At 48.4% G+C, this 22,212-nt stretch overlaps 1 protein-coding gene across 1 annotated transcript in view; it reads left to right on the forward strand.

Annotated features, from left to right (window-relative positions):
• Mmp24 (matrix metallopeptidase 24) overlaps positions 1 to 22,212 on the forward strand; it is a 43,767-nt gene that overhangs the window by 10,665 nt on the left and 10,890 nt on the right. Inside the window, 3 exon segments of the mRNA NM_031757.1 lie at positions 5,273 to 5,421; positions 10,798 to 10,914; positions 13,170 to 13,474. Coding sequence (NP_113945.1) covers positions 5,273 to 5,421; positions 10,798 to 10,914; positions 13,170 to 13,474 — 571 coding nt within the window.

Below are 22,212 nucleotides of genomic sequence, written 5' to 3' on the forward strand. Positions count from 1 at the left end.
GGACAGCAGCAGTGGCCAAGGGTGGTCGTCGCTGTATTGAAGAGTGTAGGTACAAAGGACATGGTGACACGGTGCATCAGAATTATGCACCGTTCATGTATTAGTTTTCTATTGTTGCTACAACGAATTGCCCCAAATTTGGTTAAGTAAAATAATCTAGCTATTGGCCCTGTTGGGAGATCCTTAACCCCCTTTTGGCAGTCTCTAACTGCCAAAAAGTTGTTTCTTTTAGAGTCAAGATCTGTGTCCTGCAATCTCTCATTCTGTCCCAACAAACGGCTCTCCGTCCTTCATGATGTCATGGTCTCCATCCTTCATGATGTCATGATCTCCATGAGATCCTCCTCCTTCAGCCTGAATGTCCCCCATGTGTCCATGCAGGAGGGTCCCCAGTCTGTTTGCTTTCCTTTGGGGAGCTCCACGTTATCTTTTTTTTCTCTAGATAGGACAGTGGACCCCATTACCTCATCAAGCAGGGAAAGCCAAGACATGATTGATAAATTTCAGAAAATATTTTTTCTACCTTTCCTAGATACCAGGATTTATGCTGGCATGAGTGTTGAAACTCTTGTCATACTGAAGCTTGTACTTTGTCCCTGATGCTCACATGGGCACCGAGGCTATGATTTGATTGTCCAGACTGTGTGTCTGTGTTGTTGTAGCTGTGTGTGTAGGTGCACATGTGTACACATACACACTCGTGTGTGAATATGTGTGCATATGTATGCACACAGAGGTCAACGGCCATTATAGAGTGTCATTCCTCAGGAGCTATCTACCTTGTGTTTTGAGACCGGATTTCTCACTAGCCTGGAGTTTGCCCGTTAGGTTGTGCGGGTTGGTCACAGAGCCCCGGAGCCCTGCCTGCGTCTGCCTCCCCAGAACTGGGATTAGAAGCATACACCACTACGCCCAGCATTTGCCCTTGGTTTCTTGGAATCGAACTCCGCACCCTCTGCCTGGGCTTTAGTGATCGAGTGTCCTACCTCTCCAGACCCCAGACGCTTTGATTACAGTCTTTGAGTCTCTCTTCCTCATTCTAACCCAGATCTCCAAATCAGACACCGTATTGTTTGGTCCTTCTTGATAGACCCCACCACTAATCTTTCCGATTACGCCAGCAAGCCACTTCGCTCCTCGCCAGACGCCTGACCATCCTCCAACTCTTTCCTCCATCTGGGCCATCGGAATAGACGTGGTGCTCTCGATGGCCCGGGGACCATCTGTTGTAACTGATCCAGCTTCTCACCCTCCCCAAGTGTGCTCTTCCAGTTATCTTCTCTTCCCACCCCCATCGCCTCATCTAATCTCCCCACCGCCTCTGCTGTCTGCCTCTCTTTTCTCTTAGGACCACATTCCCCTCTTCTTATCCTCTGATCTCTCCCTGCTCTGGCTCCTGGGGGACTGAAACCCCGCCCTGTGGCCAGAAGACCAATCACGCTGCTCTGTCTGTGATCTACACATCTTTGGTTCAGCCCAGCTATTTCCGTCGTCGTCGTACCTGCAATTCTTCTCACTTTCCTCTGGGTTTTACACCTCTTTTGGCACTTAGAAGGTGTCAGACATCTTAGAGTTAATTAACTGCTGTCAAGGTTAGACGGCTGAGATGGCTGGTGATTGATTAATGGGTCAAGGTGTAAAAAAGATAGAAGGTAAGCCAGTCCATTTAAAAATGAAGCAGGAGGTTTGCTTCTTTTAGTGGACTTTATCTTTGTTTTTTCTCTAGATAGGACGATGGACCCCATGGCTTCATCGAGCAGGGAAAACCAAAGCACAATTTATATATATATATATATATATATACACACACACATATATATATATATGTATGTATGTATGTATATCTATCTCAGGATTTACCCTGGGTGTCTTTTTTTTTTTTTTTTTTTTTTGGTTCTTTTTTTCGGAGCTGGGGACCGAACCCAGGGCCTTGCGCTTCCTAGGCAAGCGCTCTACCACTGAGCTAAATCCCCAGCCCCACTGGGTGTCTTCTTGTACGTTCCTTATTAATCCTTCCCATAAGGAGATCCTTCTCTTGGTACTCAGACAGGCCAGGCCAACTGCTCATTCATTCACTCATCCATGAACCTGGTGACTATAGAATACTGTAGCAGGTTTGTTTTTTAACGACAGCCTCTGTTCCCCAGGAACTCAACATAGTTAGGGAAAACAGATCCGGTCAGTGAATGGGTGTGGGCATTGTAGTGCCTACATTTAGCAGTGCACGAAAATTACTTCAGGGATAAAGAGGGCTGCCTAGTTCTACCAAGGGTTTCCAAGGCAGGTTTAGTGAAAGTGGGGGATATTTGAGGTAGACTTCGAAGGAGGAGTAGGAGTTTGCTGCCATGAATCAGGAAAATGGGGTGTGTAGCCTGAAGGTACAAAAGCAGAGTGGGTGTTGGTGTGGCTTGATGTTATCAGGTACGTCTTCCCAAAGGGAGTCAGAGGAGCAAGTGAGTGTCGGAGATGGGGTAAGCAGGGGCTGGACGCAGGAGTTTACAAGTCTCTGAACCACGCTCCTTAGCAGAGACATACAGAACAGGGACTTAACGCTTTGATGATAGGACTTAACCTGGGAATAGACTTTAGGCTCATCTGCCTCCCTCCAGCCATTCCCAACTGTCAGGATTGGAGTTTTGTGGCTGGTCCATGGCCAAAGGTCAAGTCCCAAGAGATTCTTTGTACAATAACCACTTTGAGAGTAGACCACAGTTTACTTCCTCTCTCCCTTCCCCTCCCTCTTCCCAACCTCATTGCCTCGCCTCCCCTCCCCCAAGGCTCTAGTCACTTTTACATATTTCTCAGAATATGCTACCCATCCATGCTAGACAGTTCAGATCTCATTTCCACATGGATATCTTCCATGACCTCCCCTTTCCCCTCCTCCCTCCACCCCTGTGAACAAGGCACCTGCCTTTCTTCCCATAGAACCCTCTCCCTACCTGGCCTGTTGTACTAAGTTTTTTATCACAGGTTAACCTGCCAGTTTGTGAGTTCTGCATTCGTCATTGTAACCCCAAAGCCTTGCACAGAGCCTAGCATGTGGTAAAGGTGTGATAATGTTTGTTTAATGACATGATGAACAGCTAAAGTGTGTCCACTCTGTCCCGGGGCTGGATATACTGAGATGGAGGGAGGCTTCCGACAAGGAACTTAGAATCTGCTGGATGGTGGCATGTGATGATTGGAGCCCAGTATTCTAAGATCTATAATATCTATAATAGGGGGTTTAGAGAGTACCGAGGAGAGAGAAAAATCACTGAGCCTGGGAAGTCTTCCAGGGGTAGTAATTTATGGATTGAACATTAAAATATGAAAAGCTTTTGCCAAACTAAGAATGCTCGGCAAAGAGAAACGTATGTGCAGAGACGTAAAAGAGAATCGGTGTTGGGGGACTGTGAGTATTGACACTCGGCAGCGTCCCTCTGAAGGGACAACATGTTTTAGACACCGGAGATGAGAGGAATAAGGCTGTCGCTCTTTTGGGGATGGTTCTGGCAGATTGGCTTTCAATCCGTTTCATCCCGGGGCTGTGAAGATGTTCTAGTCACCTTTGGTGAAAGTCTCTTATTTATAGTTTCTGGCGGCTGCCTTCTAGAAGTGGTTTCATTTGGCTTACAATAAGGACATTCACAACAGAGTTGTTTGTATAGAAACAAAACCCAAAGGCTCTTGGGCTAAGGATGTAGCCCAGATGGTTGAGTGCTTGCCCAGCATGCATGAAGCTTTGAGTTTGATCCCTAGAACCCTAGAAAACTGGGCATGGAAGCAGACGCCTAGAATCCTAACGTGCCTTGGAGGCAGGGGGATCAGAAAGTTCAAAGTCGTCCTTGGCTAAGTAGCAAGCTGGAAGCCAGCCCAGTGCCCATGAAAATGATGCATGTGAGAATGGAACAATCCCGTTTCCCAAGGTGTCTTCCCCGTTCTCACTCACCGGCGCTCAGGACGGCCCTCTGAGATGGGCAGAGAATAGGCTTTCTGGCAGCAAGCCTGGCATTTGGGGATGTGCCTGACTCACTAAGAATGCATTGCTCATTTTCCGGGAGATGATGCGGGACTCGCTGGTGCTCTTGTCTCTTCTAGTTTCCATTCCCTCACCTTCTGCGGATGCAGTCAGTGGTCAGCGCTCGTACCCTGATGATCTCTGCCGCTTTGACCTTCACCCAAACTTCTTTTAGTCCCTTGCCCTTTTTATAGACACACACACACACACACACACACACACACACACACACACACACCTTCTTTTCTGTGTAGTGTTTAAGATTGAGCTCAGGGTCTTGTGCTCACTGGTCAAGGGCTCAACCACTGGGTCACATCCCCAGCCCCCTCCCCAATCCCGTTTTGTTTTGTTTTTTAAGAAAATGATTCGTTGGGGGGGGGGATCCTTGGAAAACAGAAAAGGACAAAAGAAGTTCTCCATGACACTCTACCCAAAAAGATATTCAGTTAGGTTGGTTTTTATTGTTGTTGTTAAATTTTGGAGGGGGCTGAGGCTGTAGTTGGGTCGCAGAGTGTACACTTAGCATACAAGAAGCCCTGGGTTCAATCCCTAGTGCACACATGTGGGCACACGTACATGCAAGCGCACACACACACACACACACACACACACACACAACACGGCTTACATCAACTCAGACCTTCAGGAAGTTGGTAGGACCAGGACAAAGACCCAACAACACTTGACTTGCATCTCCAATTGTTAGCATTTTAGTGCATTTACTTCATCTAGCTATCTCTCTCTCTCTCAAAATATATTTATGCGTTTATTTCAGAACCCATTAGGCACCAGTTGCAGATACCACACATTCTTATGTAAGCCTTCAATGTGTATTTCTGAAAGGCAGGAGATTCTCTTACATAATAGATTTTCTTCTATGCATTTATTATTTATCTGTACATAAGGAATATGTTGCTTTGCTTATTTATAATTGTTTGTAGTGGATTGTTTTGTGTGTGGAGGGGGATGGTTAGCAAGGAAGACTATATATATTCTCCTGCCAGCAGATATGGTGCAGTGTGCTGCTACGTCAGATTGACTGTAGGCATAATACGTTTTAGGTTGGCAGCTGGGGAGCAAGCCGATCAGAGCTAGATTTTCCGGATGTTCACTTGACCATATCTGTGGGGTAGAAGGTAGGAGGAAGAAATCAGAATTTGGGTCCTTAAGTCCCCTGGGTAAAGGGACCCCTAGTTTTAAGGGCTGATCTCTGCCACACAGAAAGGAACTTCTCCAGCATAACGCACTGCATTCTTTCCCGTCTTTCAGAACTGGTTAAAATCCTATGGCTATCTGCTTCCCTATGAGTCGCGGGCGTCTGCGTTGCATTCAGGGAAGGCCTTGCAGTCAGCAGTCTCCACTATGCAACAGTTTTACGGGATCCCAGTCACCGGTGTGTTGGACCAGACGACAATCGAGTAAGATTTGCACGGAGCATTATGCCTTTGAACTTTCTGGACTCTGTTCACATTCGTCATGGTCGTACCACCCTCATCCTACCTCCCTAATGCACTGCCTTCTTGGGAGAGAATAGAGAATAGCAAAGAGTGCCCTTTCACAGTTCTGGTTCTGAGTCATCTACCTGTCCCCACCCCCACCCCACCCCCATTTTAACTTTAAGCTGTGTGACCAGAGACAAATCGCTTAACCCTTCTGGGCCTCAGTTTCCTTTTCAGTACAATAAGGGAGTGGGTTACTGAGGGTCTGTCTAGTCTCATCTGGTTCCAATAGGCTCTGTAAATCGCCCTCTGGGGCGCCGCCCTAGGATGCGTGTGCACTTGATACAGAGAACTGTGGAGCGATCGCAAGCTGGCGGTTCTTGTTCCACTTTTCCCATTTACCAAACACCTGCTGAGTGCCTGCACGCGCCAGGCCCTGTGCTTAGCCCTAGCCTCCTACTCAGCTGGTTTGTGAAAAACACAGTCATCTGGCCGCGCCATCCTAGGGCTCGAAAACATGACCCCGAGGAAGAGGCCGAGAAGGCAGCATAAATCCAGCCATGAGAATGGTTCTCATCTCTCAGGGATAGCGCACCCAGGGGAGAGTGAAGAGGGTCACAGCCAGCCTGGAAGGAGGGGCCAGAGAGATGGGGGGCGGGGGGAATCCCTAGGGGAAGTGACATCACAGCAGTGGAGGGGCGTGGTCAGCAGGGTTAGCGGCTGAGTAGTTGGACAGGTGGCTGAAAGGCATTACTGTGTTAAGGAGGTTGTCTTAAAAGCTCATGGGAATGATAAAAACAAAGTCAGGGGCAATTAGGGGAGGAGACATGAGCCCAGACATGAGAAGCCTGAGAACAATCGGAAGAGGAAAAAATAGGTTAGCCAGAAAAGGAAGACATTTTTATGTGTTTATCATGAGAGAAAGCTGGGCCAGTAACCTGGCTCACTGGGTAAAGGTGCTCCTTAGGTCCCCAGAATCCATGTAATGGTGGGAAGAGAAAATCAACTCCAGAGTTTTTCCCTGATGTTTTACCACAGAGAGAGAGAGGGAGGGAGGGAGGGGGGGGAGGGAGGGAGGAAGTGGTTCAATTCCCAGCACCCACATAGCTGCTCACAACCTTCTATGACCCCAATTCCACCAGGGTCCAATACCTCTGACTTCTGAGGTCTCCTGCACTTACTTGCTGGGCAAACATATACCTGTAAAAATAAAACAAATATTTAAAAATGTAAGTAAATAAAAATTTAAAAAGATGAGAGTAGTTGGTTATATTTTGGTTTGGTTTGGTTTGGTTTGGTTTTGCTTTGTTTCAGACAGGATCTCTACATAGCCCAGGCTGTCCTGGAACTCACAATGTAGGCTAGACTGTCCTTGAACTCACAGAGATCCTCCTGCCTCTGCCCCCCAGGTACTGGGATTAAAGTATCCTGGCACCACTATGCCTGGGGGTTCTTTTTCCCTTCTTTTCTTTTCGTTTTTTTTTTTTTTTTTTTTTTTTTTTTAAGAAATATATGTGGGCTGCCTAGCAGTTAAAAGTGCTTGCCACACAACGTACTAACCTCAGTTCAACCCTCAGGTCCTACAGGGAAAGGAAGAAATCGGCTCCTAAAAATTGTTCTCAGATCTTGTGTGTGAACACACACAACAAAAGAACATGCATATTATTATATAATAGACATAAATGAGTAAAAACTTAAAAACTAAAAGGAAAATATCCTTGAAAGTCATTTAAATCGCTTTCAGAAGAAATGTTCAGGCCAGGGAGGCATAGAAAGAGCAGAAGTGAATTTCCAAAGGAGAAGATAGGAGCTCCCGAGAGGGCGGAAGCAGATGGCAGGGCTGGTTGAGGACACAGGCGAGCTGGCAGAAGGCACACAATTGTGGCTGGAGAATCAGTTCACCTGGCAGACAAGTTACTTTGTCATCTCTGTCGGGCTCATTCTGTTTATCGGCAAAGGACAATGTTGGGTTTGGCTGTCAAACCCTTGAGTCCATTATTTCAGGCTGCTCTTAAAACTTGATCCATAATTCTATCCAAACATTTCCTGATCTTTCCTTCTCTGAGAGATATTGTGAAATTCTAAGATGGTGCTCATGAAGGCACCTCAGAGGCTGTGAACTGAACCCTTGGTCTTTGGCCTCATGGGCGAGCGGCTTCTAGATCCCAGCCTCCTCTTCCCTGGGCTGATGTTATTTTGAGGCATTTGTGCAGGCTTCATGGCAGTGCATCCTGGACCAGGAGCACTGGTGTCTCTGCTGTGGCACCACCTGGCCTTGGATTTCACTCTGTTCCAGAAAGCCCCAGGCCTGCTGGACAGGGTTCAAACCATGGCAGGGGGATGGGAAAGAGACAAAAGGAAAGGATCTAGGACCAGTGTTCTGGACACACAGAAAGGAAAAGGCTGTTCACATTTGGGTCAAGACTGGAGTGGGATGGGTAGAATTCAGAGGGTGCCACCTTAGCTCTGTGACCTTGGGTACTCAAAGTCTTTTATGGGCTCCATCTCCTACCACCAGGTTCTGCTATCATCCCACTCGGGTCCCACTCTGGCTTGCAGTAACAGAGACGGCTCCTGCTTCTCTCTCCAGCATGTATTACTGAAAGTTTGATTCACAATTTCAAGTACTATTTCTGAGTGTTTGCCTTGGGAAATGTCACACACTCATCCTTCACTCGTTCCCCCAGCAGCAGAGCTCCTCTAACTCGACTTTAGCTAAGCAGAGAGAGAGAGAGAGAGAGAGAGAGAGAGAGAGAGAGAGAGAGAGAGAGAGCTCAGTCTTTTCTTTACTAAACTGCACTGATAGCCACCAAGTCAGGGAAGTCATGGCCCTGCCTCCCTGACTTCTGCTTTCCAAATGACCTGATATATCTGCCCAATCCTGACAACCCAAGTTCAATCCCCCAGAACCCATGTTAATGTAGAAGAGGACAGATTCCTTGCCGTACCCTCTGGTCTCCATGTGTGGCTTTGCATACAGCACCCCCAAACACATCACAAACATACAGTAATAAATAAATACATACAATAGAAATCCTAAAAGCAATCCAGGTGTAGTTGTGGCTGCTCTCAATCCTAACACATAGGAGATGGAGGCAGAAGGATCGTGGGTTTGAAGCCAGTCTGAGCTACTTAGCAAGATCCCAACTCAAAGTATTCTAAGAGAGCATGCGTGTGTGGGAACTGCCGATGTTCAAACTGATGTTAGTGGATGCTGTCGTGGCACAGCTGTGAGTGTGGGTCACTCTCTGTGCAAGCAAGGCATGTCAAGATGAGTCAGACCTGGTCTGCTCCCTTTAGTGGCTTTTCTTAGGAGGTTAAAACGGCCTGTCTTCTTTTCTGTATTGCCGATGGCGACTGCTTTTAACAGCTGTGAATGAGGTCAGATGTTTTCCCTTCCAACAATGCCAAGTTCAGTGGGTCGGTTGTTAGGCCAGTACAGAAACATAAAATGCAGGGTGGCCTGGCCCTAGTCAGTGACAGCTTTTAAGTCTCCTACCTGGGCTTTTCTTAAATCCCCATTGGTGTCCCAGGCTTCCCTGATGTGCCTTGACTTGGTAATAAACAAGTTCATCAAGATTTACTGAGTTCCGTGTACTGGACCAGCTTTGGGGCCCAAGGACAAACGTAAACGTGATTTCTGTTCTCAAAAAGTCTGCTATTATTAGAGACAACAGATTAACATTTAAAGCCACAATATAAACTGGGCAGTGGTGGTACACACCTTTCCTTCCAACACTCCAGAGGCAGAGGCAGGCAGATCTCTGTGAGTTCAAGGCCAGTCTGGTCTACAGAATGAGTTCCAGGACAGCCAAAGCTATACAGAGAAACCTGTCTTGGAGGGGAATACACACACACACACACACACACGCACACACGCACATACACCCCACAACGTAATGTAATAATTGCTTAATTGTAATAATTATAGAAAATTATATTCTGCATGCTATGTCTGCTCAGAGTTTACTTTTCTTTTGAGTCAGGGTCTTACTGTATAGACTAGGCTGGCCTAGAACTTTTGATCCTCCTGCCTCGGCCCGCCAAGTCCTGGCTTTACAGGTCTGTACCTAGATCTGTACCTAGATATTTAGCCAATTTTTTTTTAAGATTTTATTTATTTTATTTATATGAGTATACTATAGGTATCCTCACACACACCAGAAGAGGGCATCAGATTCATTACAGATGGTTGTGAGCCACCATGTGGTTGATGGGATTTGAACTCAGGACCTCTGGAAGAGCAGTCAGTGTTCTTAACCACTGAGCCATCTCTCCAGCCCCTAGCCAATTCTTAAATACCTGGAGTGAAAGCTACTGCCGTTCATGCTTGTCTGTTGTAGTGTTGAAGAGCTGTGGGTCATTCATTCAATCAGTCAGTTTGTTGGCGGTTAGGAAATCATTTCTGACAACCCACCTCCACCCCCCATCCCTCCCGTGCCGGCCCTGGGGATAGAGACAATTCTCCTATCCTCATGCCGCTCAAAATCAGGCAAAGCTAAAAAAAAAAAAAAAAAAAGCAGAGTAAACAAGAAAGCAGATGTTTACATTTCGGGGAGTGATAATTGTTATAAGGACACATCAGGCAAGATAAGCAGTGTTAGGGTCAGGCTACTGTGGACCTGTCCTTCAGGGACAAACCACATAAAGACAGAATCAGAAGCAAAGCAGACAGCAAACACAAAGAGTGAGAATGGTTGGTTACCATATTCGGAGACTGCCACTGTGGCTGGCTGTCTTACCGAAGAGAGAAGGGTAACAAGCTGCTGGACACACGGGCAGGGGCTGGACCACATGAAACGTAGACTGAAGATGTATTTATTTATTCTATATAAGTACACTGTAGCTGTCTTCAGACACACCAGAAAAGAGCATCGGATCCCATTACAGATGGTTGAGAGCCACCAAGTAGATGCTGGCAATTGAACTCAGAACCTCTGGAAGAGCAGTCAGTGCTCTTAACCGCTGAGCCATCTCTCCAGACCAGGGGTTAGGATTTTATTGCAGTTATAATGCTGACAAGAAAACTGAGGTCCATGTTGGTTTGACCCCTTGCCTCTCTTGGCGGAACTAGAACTTGAAACTGCTGACTCCGGTCTCTTAAGTATTTCTTAAACTCAAGTGTTTTTCCTTGGGAGTGAATGAGTTCATCAGTCAGTCAGTCTATCAAATTCCTGCTGGAGGTACGCAGAGTCAGGGTCCCAGATCTAAGCTAAGAATGTGTACTGCCATTCACTGTGGGGCTGGGGACTGGGCAGCGCCTCCCTAGAGTGCTTAGTAACCACAGTGTGTGTGTGTGTGTGTGTGTGTGTGTGTGTGTGTGTGTGTGTGTGTGTGTGCCTTCTCTCTGCTCAGGTGGATGAAGAAACCTCGATGTGGCGTTCCTGATCATCCCCATTTGAGCAGGAGGAGGAGAAATAAACGCTATGCCCTAACTGGACAGAAGTGGAGGCAGAAACATATCACCTACAGGTGCTGTGGCCCCCTCTCCTCCTCCTTGGTTTTGACCCCCCCCCATGCTCACTCACTCTGTTTTTCCTGTCCAACCTTCTGAGGGTCACATGGTAGTTATGTTTCAGGAAGTGTGAGAATCAGGACGAAGGCCAGGCTTGTGGACATCAAGACAAGGGGCTGAGAGCCTGTGACCTTGTCTTCTCTGTGACCTCCACAGGTGACTCCACCCTCAGGTGTCCTGGTTGACCTGGTCCTTTGGGACTTATTAGTTGTGCTCTGTCTGGCCACCTATTACACTTCTTAGTTACTGAACCTGGGTATGAATTGTTCAATTGGATTCTGTTCTGTAGAGACTGTGTTAGACTTGCTCTGTTAGGGATTGCAAACTGCTCGGCCTCTGCTGGATTCCTAATTTCAGTCTGACACACCTCACCGAAGATGCTCAATGCAGAGTCTCAGCTCGCTCTTCCTTCCTTCCTCCCTTCCTCCCTTCCTCCCTTCCTCCCTTCCTCCCTTCCTCCCTTCCTTCCTCCCTTCCTCCCTTCCTCCCTTCCTTCCTCCCTCCCTTCCTTCCTCCCTCCCTTCCTCCCTTCTTCCCTTCCTTCCTTCCTCCCTTCCTCCCTTCCTCCCTTCCTTCCTTCCTCCCTTCCTCCCTTCCTCCCTCCCTTCCTTTCTCCCTTCCTCCCTTCCTTCCTTCCTCCCTTCCTCCCTTCCTCCCTTCCTCTCTTCCTTCCTTCCTCCCTTCCTCCCTTCCTTCCTCCCTTCCTTCCTCCCTTCCTCTCTTCCTTCCTCCCTTCCTTCCTTCCTCCCTCCCTTCCTTCCTTCCTCCCTCCCTTCCTTCCTCCCTTCCTTTCTTCCTTCCTTTCTTTCTAAAGATTTATTATGTATACAACATCCCTCCTGCATGCACACCTGCAGCCCAGAAGAGGGCACCAGATCCCATTACAGATGGTTGCGAGCCACCATGTGGTTGCTGGGAATTGAACTCAGGACCTCTGGAAGAGCAGTCGGGTGCTCTTAACCGCTGAGCCATCTCTCCAGCCCTCAGCTGTTTCTCAAGGAGAGTAAGGAATAAAGACACGAGTCACAACACTGTCATTCCTTGCCTAAAAAGGCCAGTTCAGAGCAGGTTCTATCTCCAAGACACCAAGACAAAAATAATGAAACCCAACACAGCAGGGCCAGACACCAGTGTTCACAGAGGGCTTGGGCAAGGACCAAGCTAGGGGAGGCTTCAATAAGCTCTGCTTGGCACCTCTCACAACTGATTCCAACTCAGACTCCCTGGGTACAGTAAAAGGACCTAAGACAGAAATGATTGGGTTAAAGCAAAACTTTCTTATGGACAAGATGTCAAGATCAGAACAGGATTTCTTTCTTTTCTTTTTTCTTTTTTTTTTCCAAATAGAGAAGAAACTGTAAGAAGAATCTAGGTTAGAAGACCCTTGGGTCTCCTAAAGACAAGTTTCTAACCCAATTCTAACCTTCCCTTCTATTACCCAACCTCTCTAAGCCTCTCCTTCCTTCCCATCCATCCCGTAAGATGATCCATGCCCCAGGCAATCACAGGACAGAGCACGCATTAAGTAGCAATGTTCCATGGTAGAGAGCCATGTACCATAGATAGTTACCTTAAAGAGATAGGCCAGGCACTGGATTAAGCCATGTGCTGCCCTACTCCAGTTGCTGATGGACCAGCAATGGTTAGCTCCTAACCACTTAAAGTCTCTGTACTATTGTAGTATGTCTGTGACTTTTACAAATGTATATCTTTGGGGTTGGGGATTTAGCTCAGTGGTAGAGCGCTTGCCTAGGAAGCGCAAGGCCCTGGGTTCGGTCCCCAGCTCTGAAAAAAAAGAACCAAAAAAAAAAAAAGAACCAAAAAAAAAAAAACCCAAAAAACAAAAACAAACAAACAAACAAACAAACAAAAAAACCAAATGTATATCTTTTATGTACCGGAAGAGGAAGAGTTAAATTTAGAGAATTTGATCTACCAAGTTTTTTTTTTTACTCCACATGGGATGGAATCACTTATGCAACACAAGCCTTGTCAGGAATAAAAAGCCCAATGAAAACAAAGCTATTCTGACTGAGGGGCCCAGTGTACGTCCTAGTCAGCGTATCCTTCAGCCCTCCGAAGCATCTCAGTAGATGGAATCCTAGGGCTCAAAATGTGAGTCCTACTGGGCCATACTTCCCTGACGTCCCTTTTAGCCCCACTGATCTCCGATTCTGTATTTCCTTCTAATGACCCTTCTCTCTCTCACCAGCATTCACAATTATACCCCAAAGGTGGGTGAGCTGGACACACGGAAGGCTATTCGTCAGGCTTTCGATGTGTGGCAGAAAGTGACCCCGTTGACCTTTGAAGAGGTGCCATACCATGAGATCAAAAGTGACCGGAAGGAGGCAGACATCATGATCTTCTTTGCTTCTGGTTTCCATGGTGACAGCTCTCCTTTTGATGGGGAAGGGGGCTTCCTAGCCCATGCCTACTTTCCTGGCCCAGGAATCGGAGGAGACACTCACTTTGATTCAGATGAGCCCTGGACACTAGGAAATGCCAACCATGATGGTAAGGACTTGGTGGGGGGGGGGTTGCGGTGGGGGGCTGTTCAGCTGTCAGGGAAAGATGCAGAAAGGATGCATTGGGAGAACACCATTGATGAAAAACCTGCTTTCCAGAGCTTCTCCTCTTAGGACCCAAGAAAGCAAGAACTGTGTGGCCTCTGATAATATTCAACACTTGATCCATCAAGACCAGAGCCACAGAGAGTAGCCAGACTAGGAGTTGTTCTAGTTGGTCTGAAGTAGGATCACCATGAACATGAAGATGTTGTGTCCAAGGCGGTAAAAACCGGTTAGAAGACATCAAAGTGGATGAGATCTGAAAGGCATGAGTTCCAGCCCCAAAGTTACTCTAAGCTGTGGCGTAACTATTCCAGGATCCTCAGCTTGCCCTGCACCGTTGCAGTGGTGTGGATACTCACAAAACAGCAGTCAGTGTGGGACAGCAACAGCTCTTGTCATTAAAGAGTTCATCCATATGAACTCACAAGATGCTTGCTTAGACATGGGAAAGGACACAGTGTTATGCCCATTTAAACTTTTTACTACATTCATTTGTGTGCACCTGTGTGTGTGTGTGTGTGTGTGTGTGTGTGTGTACGTGCACGTGTGTGTGTATTGTGTGTATGTGTCGGTGTGCACATGCCACAGGAGGTCAGAAGACAACTTGGGAAGATCGGCTTTCTCCTTCCATTGTGTAGGTCTCAGGCATTAGACTCAGGTGGCCATGCCTGAGGGGAGGAGCACTTTTACCGAGAGCCGTCTCACTGCCCCAGTAATCTGTTCACTACATTTATCTACCTAGTTTTTATTTGTGGAGTAAGTGTGCACCATAGAGAGTTCAGAGGACAACTAGTGGGAGTTCCTTGTCTCCCCCCACCATGTGTGTTCTAGGGCTTGAACTCACGTCATCAGGCTTGGTAGCAAGTGTCTTTATCCACTGAGCCATTGTGCCAACGCAGGTCCATTTTTAAGATGAAGAGCTCAGGGCTCAATGGCATAACTGGTAGGTGGCAGTGCTGGAGCCCAAACCTGAGTTCAACAGCACCTTAACGATGTAGCTCAACTGGTAGAGTCTTTGCCTAGTGCCCAGAAAGCCTCGGGTTCAATTCCCAGCATGAGCACGGAGTTGTGCTACACACCTGGAACCCCAGCATTCAGGAAGTTAATCCCAGCATACAGGAAGTTAACCCCAGCACACAGGAAGTTAATCCCAGGATACAGGAAATGGAGACAAAGGGACAGATTAAGCCATCTCTAAGGTCTCTTCCAATGCTGCTGTGACATGGTACAAAGTCCCACAAAGAGCAAAGGATACCTAAGCATTTAATTAAGGGGGACAGGAAGAGTCTAGTGTCTACATAAGTAATCCTGTCATAAGGTAGACTCTGTTGCAGTAGGGGTGCCAAGAAAATGCAACAAGAATCAAGAGGAAGGAAGGACAGGGGATTCAGCCTTTAGATTTTTTTTCTTTTCTTTTTTTTCGGAGCTGGGGACCAAACCCAGGGCCTTGTGCTTGCTAGGCAAGCGCTCTACCACTGAGCTAAATCCCCAACCCCAGCCTTTAGATTTTAACAGATGTAATCCATGGTAGGTTAAGGTTCTAAGGTCCATACCAAGTGCCTTCCACACATCATGCCATAAGTAGTTATTATTACCCCCATTTTACAGACAGGCAAACTAAGGCACACAGAAACATTATTCTGTTTAAGGTCTTATAGTGAGTAGTTAAAGGAGGTTTGGAATTTGGGTATTATAATCCTAGAGTCATGCCTTCCGCCACTATACTGAGCTTCCATGGATCTCAAACAGAGGCCAGAAGAACCACCTAGAAATTTAAGAATGCAGAGTCCAGTCTTGAGAAACATCTCTGCCCTTGAAGTTTCCCTACTCAGCCTAATCATGTGAACTACCAAGGACCTTTTAGAAACATGAAATCCTGTCCCTGGAGCTCTTGATCCTTAATCTGGACCAAGTTTGGGAAACAGAAAATACCTTTTTTCCTGTCTTGGTGCAGCTTAAGGGTCCTGGCCGGCTTCTCGCAGTCCTTTCCCTCAGACGCTGTGTCTGGAGTAGGTAGGAGGGATCTTCCTCTGAGGATACAGCAGACCACTGTGTGAGTTGGGGATTTGTTCCTCCTCCGCCTCTGCCCAAAACTGGCCCAGGAGATGGATTAGCCAAGGTGCAGCCCAGGAGCCATGAGAGGGTTCAATTTCCTTGTACTCTTCCACCTAATCTTTGTTGTTTCCTGTGAAGCTCTATCGCCCGCTCAGCATCATTTCTCCTCTGTCCTGGACACTTTCCTGGCCCTGTACCTAGTCTTTATCTTGTTCTTATTGTTGGAGTGATGTCAGCAAATGACTGTGGCGGCTGATAAGGCCTCAGGAAACAAACCTTATCATTCTCAGGCCTTGTCATGCGCCAGGCACCGTTAGCTGAAAAGGTTTTAGTTTTAGCTGTGGTAAATACAACTGAATTTTCAAAGGGTTATTTTCCTCGGAGGTTCTGGGAAGCCATGCCTCTGCCTCCTCTTCTGCCCAGCCCCGGGGTCTCCGCTCGTGCCCACCCTTGCTGTGAAGAGTTTACTGCTCTCAGTCTCCACTTCCGAGACGGGCGTGTGTGGCGAGTGGGAAGGACCTCCAACCTGAGGATGGACACCACAACTGCATCCCATGTTGGGTGACCAACCTCCAGTTCTGGTAGAAATCCCAAGAGAGCTTAGGACTTTGCTCTGTAAGACAGGGACAGACAAGTTAACACCTAGAAGCACAGCCATAGTCCCCTGGCTGCTGTCGGCGAACTGGTAAACACTGCCCTAGACGGTGTCATCACGAGGAGGGGGTCCGCGATTTATGGAGCACCTGGATAATATGACATTTGATTTCCACACAGACTCAGAGCAGGAGGGAGCAGGCTCTCCCAGGAACTGGCTCTCTTCCGTTATGGAACAGTTTCACACTCTCTAAAGGAGGGAAGCTAAGAAAGATCTGTAGATAAGCATCCTCTGCTTCAGTGACCGACACGGTTACACTTACGCTACCTGACCCTTCCACTTTTATTTTGGGACTGAGGGATTTGGTGGGGGTGGGGTGGGGGTGGTTTTTTTTTTAATTTTATCTTTATTTTATGTGTATGAATGTTCTGCCTATATGTAAGTGCCTAACAAGCAGTGTCCTTGGAGGCCAGAAGGGGGCGTCAGATCTTCTGGAACTGGAATTACAGCTGGTTGTGAGCTGCCATGTGGGTGTTGGGAAATGAACCCAGGTCCTCTGCAAGAGGAACAAGTGCTCTTAACTGCCGAGCCTTCTCTATCTACAGCTAATGCGTTTTACAGAAAGACTCAGCTATGATATCATTGTATGTATGACTTCTTGGATGTGTAACACTAACAAAGGCCTAATTTTATATAACCACAAAATCATTATTAAACTCAGTGAAGTTAAAACGATTTCAACTCCTCAGGTGCTCCCTGTGCAAGGAACACCTGGAGCACAGGTAAAGTCCTGGCCTTGTAAGCACAGAGACCTGAGTTTGATTCCCAGAATCCATGTGAAAAAGCTAAGTGCATAGCCATGGGCTTGTACTCCCATCACTGGAGAGTTGGAGACAGGGGAATACCTGGGACTTGCTGGCTAAGCAGCCTAGCCTAGTCAGGCTCCAGACCCAGAGAGAGAACCTGTCTCAAAACACAAGATGCATCAGTGCCCAAGGTTGACTCCTAACCACCGTATACCCACACGCGCAGGAAGGCACATGGACAGACGCACAGACACATAATATAATACCCTCTGGCAGGCACCCTCGTTATGTCAGATGGCTTTTATAGTTGTTGGCTTAAATCGGGATCCAAACAAGATCCACATCACCATTTAAAATACACCCTATGCCCACATTTCCCTGTCGTGCATGGAAGAAACTGTCCTGAGTGTGGTCATTTACTTGATGAGGCTCAGGTTTGCCTTTAACCTGTCCCTCTCCTCATGACTCCTAAGTAGAGCAGGCCGGCTGGACTTAGCTGCACTTTTGGGGTTGGGGCTTTCCTTGGTGGTATTGGAATGTTTTGTTCACTTCATCAGGAAACACCGGGGGTTCAAGCTGTCCTGTTTAGAAACAAGGGAGGGAAGATCTAGTCTATATCTGAACCGAAACTTCCAGAATCACAGTCCTCCCTGCCCTGGCATTTAAAAGCCGTTCTATACTCACATCTATAATTCTAGCACTCAAGAAGCCAAGGCAGGAAGACTGTCACAATTCTAAGAGCAGCATGGGTAACATAGTAAGTTCCAGGCCACCCCGGAATACAGAGACCCTGTTTGGGGGGATGGGGGGAGGGAAGGCGAGACAGGGAAGATGGCTCAGTGGGTAATGTGCTTACTGCGCAAGCATGAGGACCTGAGACTGGGTCCTTAACACCCACATAAGAGCCAGCTGGGGTAAGGCTCTTCTGTAACCCCAAGCTGGAGACAGAAATGGGCAGGTACTGTGGGCTCCCTGGCCAGCCAGACTAGCCAAAGCAGCAAGCACCAGGTTTACTGAGAGACCCATTTCAAAATAAGTGATGGGAAGGTGGAGAGAAAGAGAGAATTCTCAACATCATTCTCTACTCTTCACATCCATCCCCCAGAGGTAAGCATGCCTGTGCCCATGCATACAAAACACACACACACACACACACACACACACATACACACACACCACACACACACACACGCACAATGCACATGCACACACACACACCACACACACACACAAACAACTCACACACATACCACTCACACACACACCACTCACACACACACCACTCACTCACACACACACACACATGCACATGCGCACATGCACATGCACACACACATACGCACACCACTCACACACACATACACACACACCACTCACATACCACTCACACACACACATACACACATACACACACACATACACATACACACACACCACTCACACACACATACACATACACACACACCACTCACACATACCACTCACACACACACATACACACATACACACACACATACACATACACACATACACACACACACACACACGCAGCTCCCCAGAGTACCGCTCAATTGTGCATGTGGTTCTCATCCCCCACCCCACTGAAGTACACAAAGGGGCAAGCTAGCCCAGCACACCTTAAAGCCACTTTTATTAAACTTCCTCTGTCCCCATTTCTTTCAAATGAGTCAAGCAGTGAAGTCAGCAGACGCTTTCTCAGCTCTGCTGGGAGGGGACCAGCCCTCAGGATTCCATCCTAGAGGAAGGTGACAAGCCAGGAAGAGCCTTCATGACCACACCCTGCGTCATAGGACAGAACCTTTCCACAGTTAGGTCACTAACTCGCGCCCCACCGGGGAGGTCAGGATTATAATCTCCGGTTTACAGGTGACGGAAGTGAAACTCTGCTGGCTGTGGAGAAAGTCACAGTTGGAAGGCATCAGAGCCAGATGTGGAAGCAAGATGCCACATCTTTAACAATCCCCACAGGGGTCTGTGACAGGTGGTCCATGGCAGTGTCTAGAAGATAACTGCAGTTTTGGTACTGTCCCCTTCTGGGTGCTGACATCTTACCATGTCAGACTCCAGCAGCGTTGAGCCATTTTCTGAGGCTACTGCCCCAAGAATCTCAGTCTTGGGGCACTGTCTTAGGGTCTTATTGCTGTGAACAGACACCGGGACCAATGTAAATTTTATAAAGGACAACATTTAATTGGGGCTGGCTTACAGGTTCAGAGGTTCAGCCCGCTATCATCAAGGCAGGAGCATGGCAGCATCGAAGCATCCAGGCAGGCATGGTGCAGGAGGAGCTTCTATCCACATCTTACCGGAAGGAAACCAGGAACAGACTGAGCACCCTCAGGCAGCTAGGAGGAGGGTCTCCAAGCCCACCCCCCACAGTGACACACTTCCTCCAACAAGGCCACATCTTCTAATAGTGCCACTCCCTGGCCAAGCATATGTAAACCATCACAGGGCAGAGTATGTACCTGTGGCTGTAATTAATGAAGATTGGGATGTGGCTGGTACCTAAGGTGCCTGAAATTAAAATGCTGTCAGAGTGGAGAAGGCAGCACTCCCTGGCAGCTGGGAGAGTCAGGCTGGTCTTCAGGTAGATGGCCTGGGGTGAATATTAAAGGAAGGAGGCCCTTCTAGGTAGAGGGGATAGTGCTGGGAGACTGTGGGCATGGAGGGAATGCCTTGGGGTGGGCAATATTGGAGTCAGGAAGATGGGAGTCCCCAGTGGCTGGAGTCCATCCTGAAAAGGCAAGGTCCACTGGAATAGCCCAGCAGATTGTCATGCTACATGGCACAGAGACCTTCAGAACACACACAGCTGGGGACACTGGTCCTCTCAATTCAGCAGTGTGTAATGACCCACCAGTGCCAGGACCCAAGGTGGGCCCTTTTTACACCGACTCATTCATCCGCGTACCTGCTCGTAAGAGGAAGGCAACCATTATTCTCTTCTCTGAGGAGAAAGAGATCTTAAAATGCCACACTGCTAGAACACGGCAAAGCGGCCAAAACTGTATTCTGATCACTCTGCTTCCTGCCTCCCACCCTTTGGGGAGTGAAGACCCCAAGAGCCTCCTCTCCATAAGGCACTAGGCTCTTCTTCATGGCTGACCCCCCATCCCTCTGTGTCCCCTCACAAGCTCAGTGTGACTGCACTCTCCTCCCCTCCCCTCTCCTCACCGGACTCTTCTGGTTCTGTGGGGTGGGACGCTAGCTTCCTAGCTCTTCTCTACCTTTTCGTCCTGGGAAGAAACCCACAGGACTTTTTGCTTCAAGAGATTCCACTGGTCACAGAGCTAGGCATGAGCCCAGGACAATAGTGGAGAGTACCCAGGGCTCCCTGGCTCCCTGCTGAGGTCCCCGTGGATATTCCCAAGGAGAGACCTGGTCAGGAGAAAGGCCCTGAACAGCTTGTCCAGGTGGATCAGCAAGCCAGGAGCAGAGCCAGGACAGGCAGGCCACAGGAGATTGATCTGCCTTCTGCCGGCTCTGACAGGCACGTTTGTTTGGAGTGGAGCTAAAAGATGAGCTCACTGCTTCCCTACCGCTGAAGGGACCTGGACCTGGACAAGGAGCTGGGGGCAATCTGGCTTTCTCCTGTCAGCCTGCCCTCCTCAGCAGAAGGCCAGCCCAGGCTTTTGGCCAGCCTTGGAGTGATCTTGCCCATCCCCCATCTCCTCTCCCTTGCTCAAAAGGTGCTTGATGATGACGAAGAGGGTGGGTGTTGGTGTCAGGAGAGAGTCAGTCTGGGTCTGGCCTGTGGAGTTCTCTTTTCCCAAGACTTTACTCAGAAATGCCAGAGAACTCCCACCCTCGTCCTACTCTCCAGAGGCCTTGATTAAGTAGGGCAACACTGCCAGGGCACCGGAGCAGAGTAGGCAGGAACGTTCCGGACTCCTGGTAGATGTCGAGGTGACAGAAAGGGATCGAGGAATGCGTAAGACTGGGAGATAAGAGAAAGGTTTCGGGGCTGAGCAAATGCTAGAGATTGAACAGGAGGGGCCAGAACCGTGGACACAGTGTCCTGCCCAACTCCTTGGCCACAGCGTTCTTTCCCAATACTATGGTTACTTAGCCTCTACCAATTCAAGCCTTGCCCTGCCCAAGGCTTACAGGAGAAACTGTGGTGGCTAACTTTAAGAGAACCTGGTTGCTGAAACCCTGCGGACCTTTCTGGCTAACGGGCTTGCTCTGGTCCAGCTTACGTCTCTTGTGTCTGTAGCAGTAGAGCCATTCCCAGCTATACCGTGCACCTCCCACCTGATGGGTATTTAGTCCTCACGTAACCAAGGAGGCAGGTCCAGTGTCCCCTTTCTACAAATGAGCATATCGAGGTTTGGGTGCTGGCCCGACTCCACAAAGCCTCAAGGTGTGGCACTGGAAATGAGGTGGGGCTGTCCCCTCCTGCTCACTGGGACAGAGCGCTGCCCCTCGGTTTCTTTTCCAGCATCCTGTGACAGATTTCAGTACCAGGATTGCATTCCCACCTATTTGTGACTCCTCACCTCCATTTTGGCCAGTAGTCCCAGGACTAGGGTCCCGCTACCCGCCCAGCCACCCCTATTTATATCAGGCCTCCTGCAGATGACAACTAACCAGCCACCCCAAGGACTTTTTCTTCTCGTCCTACCATAGTTTCCTTGTGTCTGCCTACCAGCACCCCAGCGTCTGCACCCCATCTCCTGAACTGATCCTACTGATCTACCTGCCTCAAGTCTCCTTTGCCTCTAACCCCCTCTCCGATGGCAAACAGGGTGACTTCATTGTGTCCCACCTCCTTTCCTGATATCCCTGACCCCCACACACCCACGGCCAGGAAACGGATCCAAATGCCTTTGTAGGGCATCACAGAGCCCTGCTTGCCAGCCTGGCTGACCTCATCTCTCCCTGGCCCTCCCCTAGCGCTTTGTTCTCAAGCCAAATGGAATGAACTGCTTATCCCCGGACCTGTGTTAGAGCAGTCCCTCGCCAGGAATGCCACTCCACCCTCTTCCTCCCTAACCCTGAATCCGTTCTTCAGACTCATGTCTTAGCTACCGTTCAAGACTCAAGATTCACCCTGATGTGTCTCTCCTGAGCATCTCCCTCTGATACGATTCGGACTTAGTAGTACAGACATGTAATCCCAGAGGCCTCAAAAGAAAAAGTTAAAGAGGTCTGGGGAGATGGCTCAATGCAAGGCCCCAAGATTCTATCCTTAGTACCTTA

This window comes from Rattus norvegicus, chromosome 3, assembly GCF_021556685.1.
Source record: "Rattus norvegicus strain SHRSP/BbbUtx chromosome 3, alternate assembly SHRSP_T2T, whole genome shotgun sequence".
NCBI lineage: Eukaryota > Metazoa > Chordata > Mammalia > Rodentia > Muridae > Rattus > Rattus norvegicus.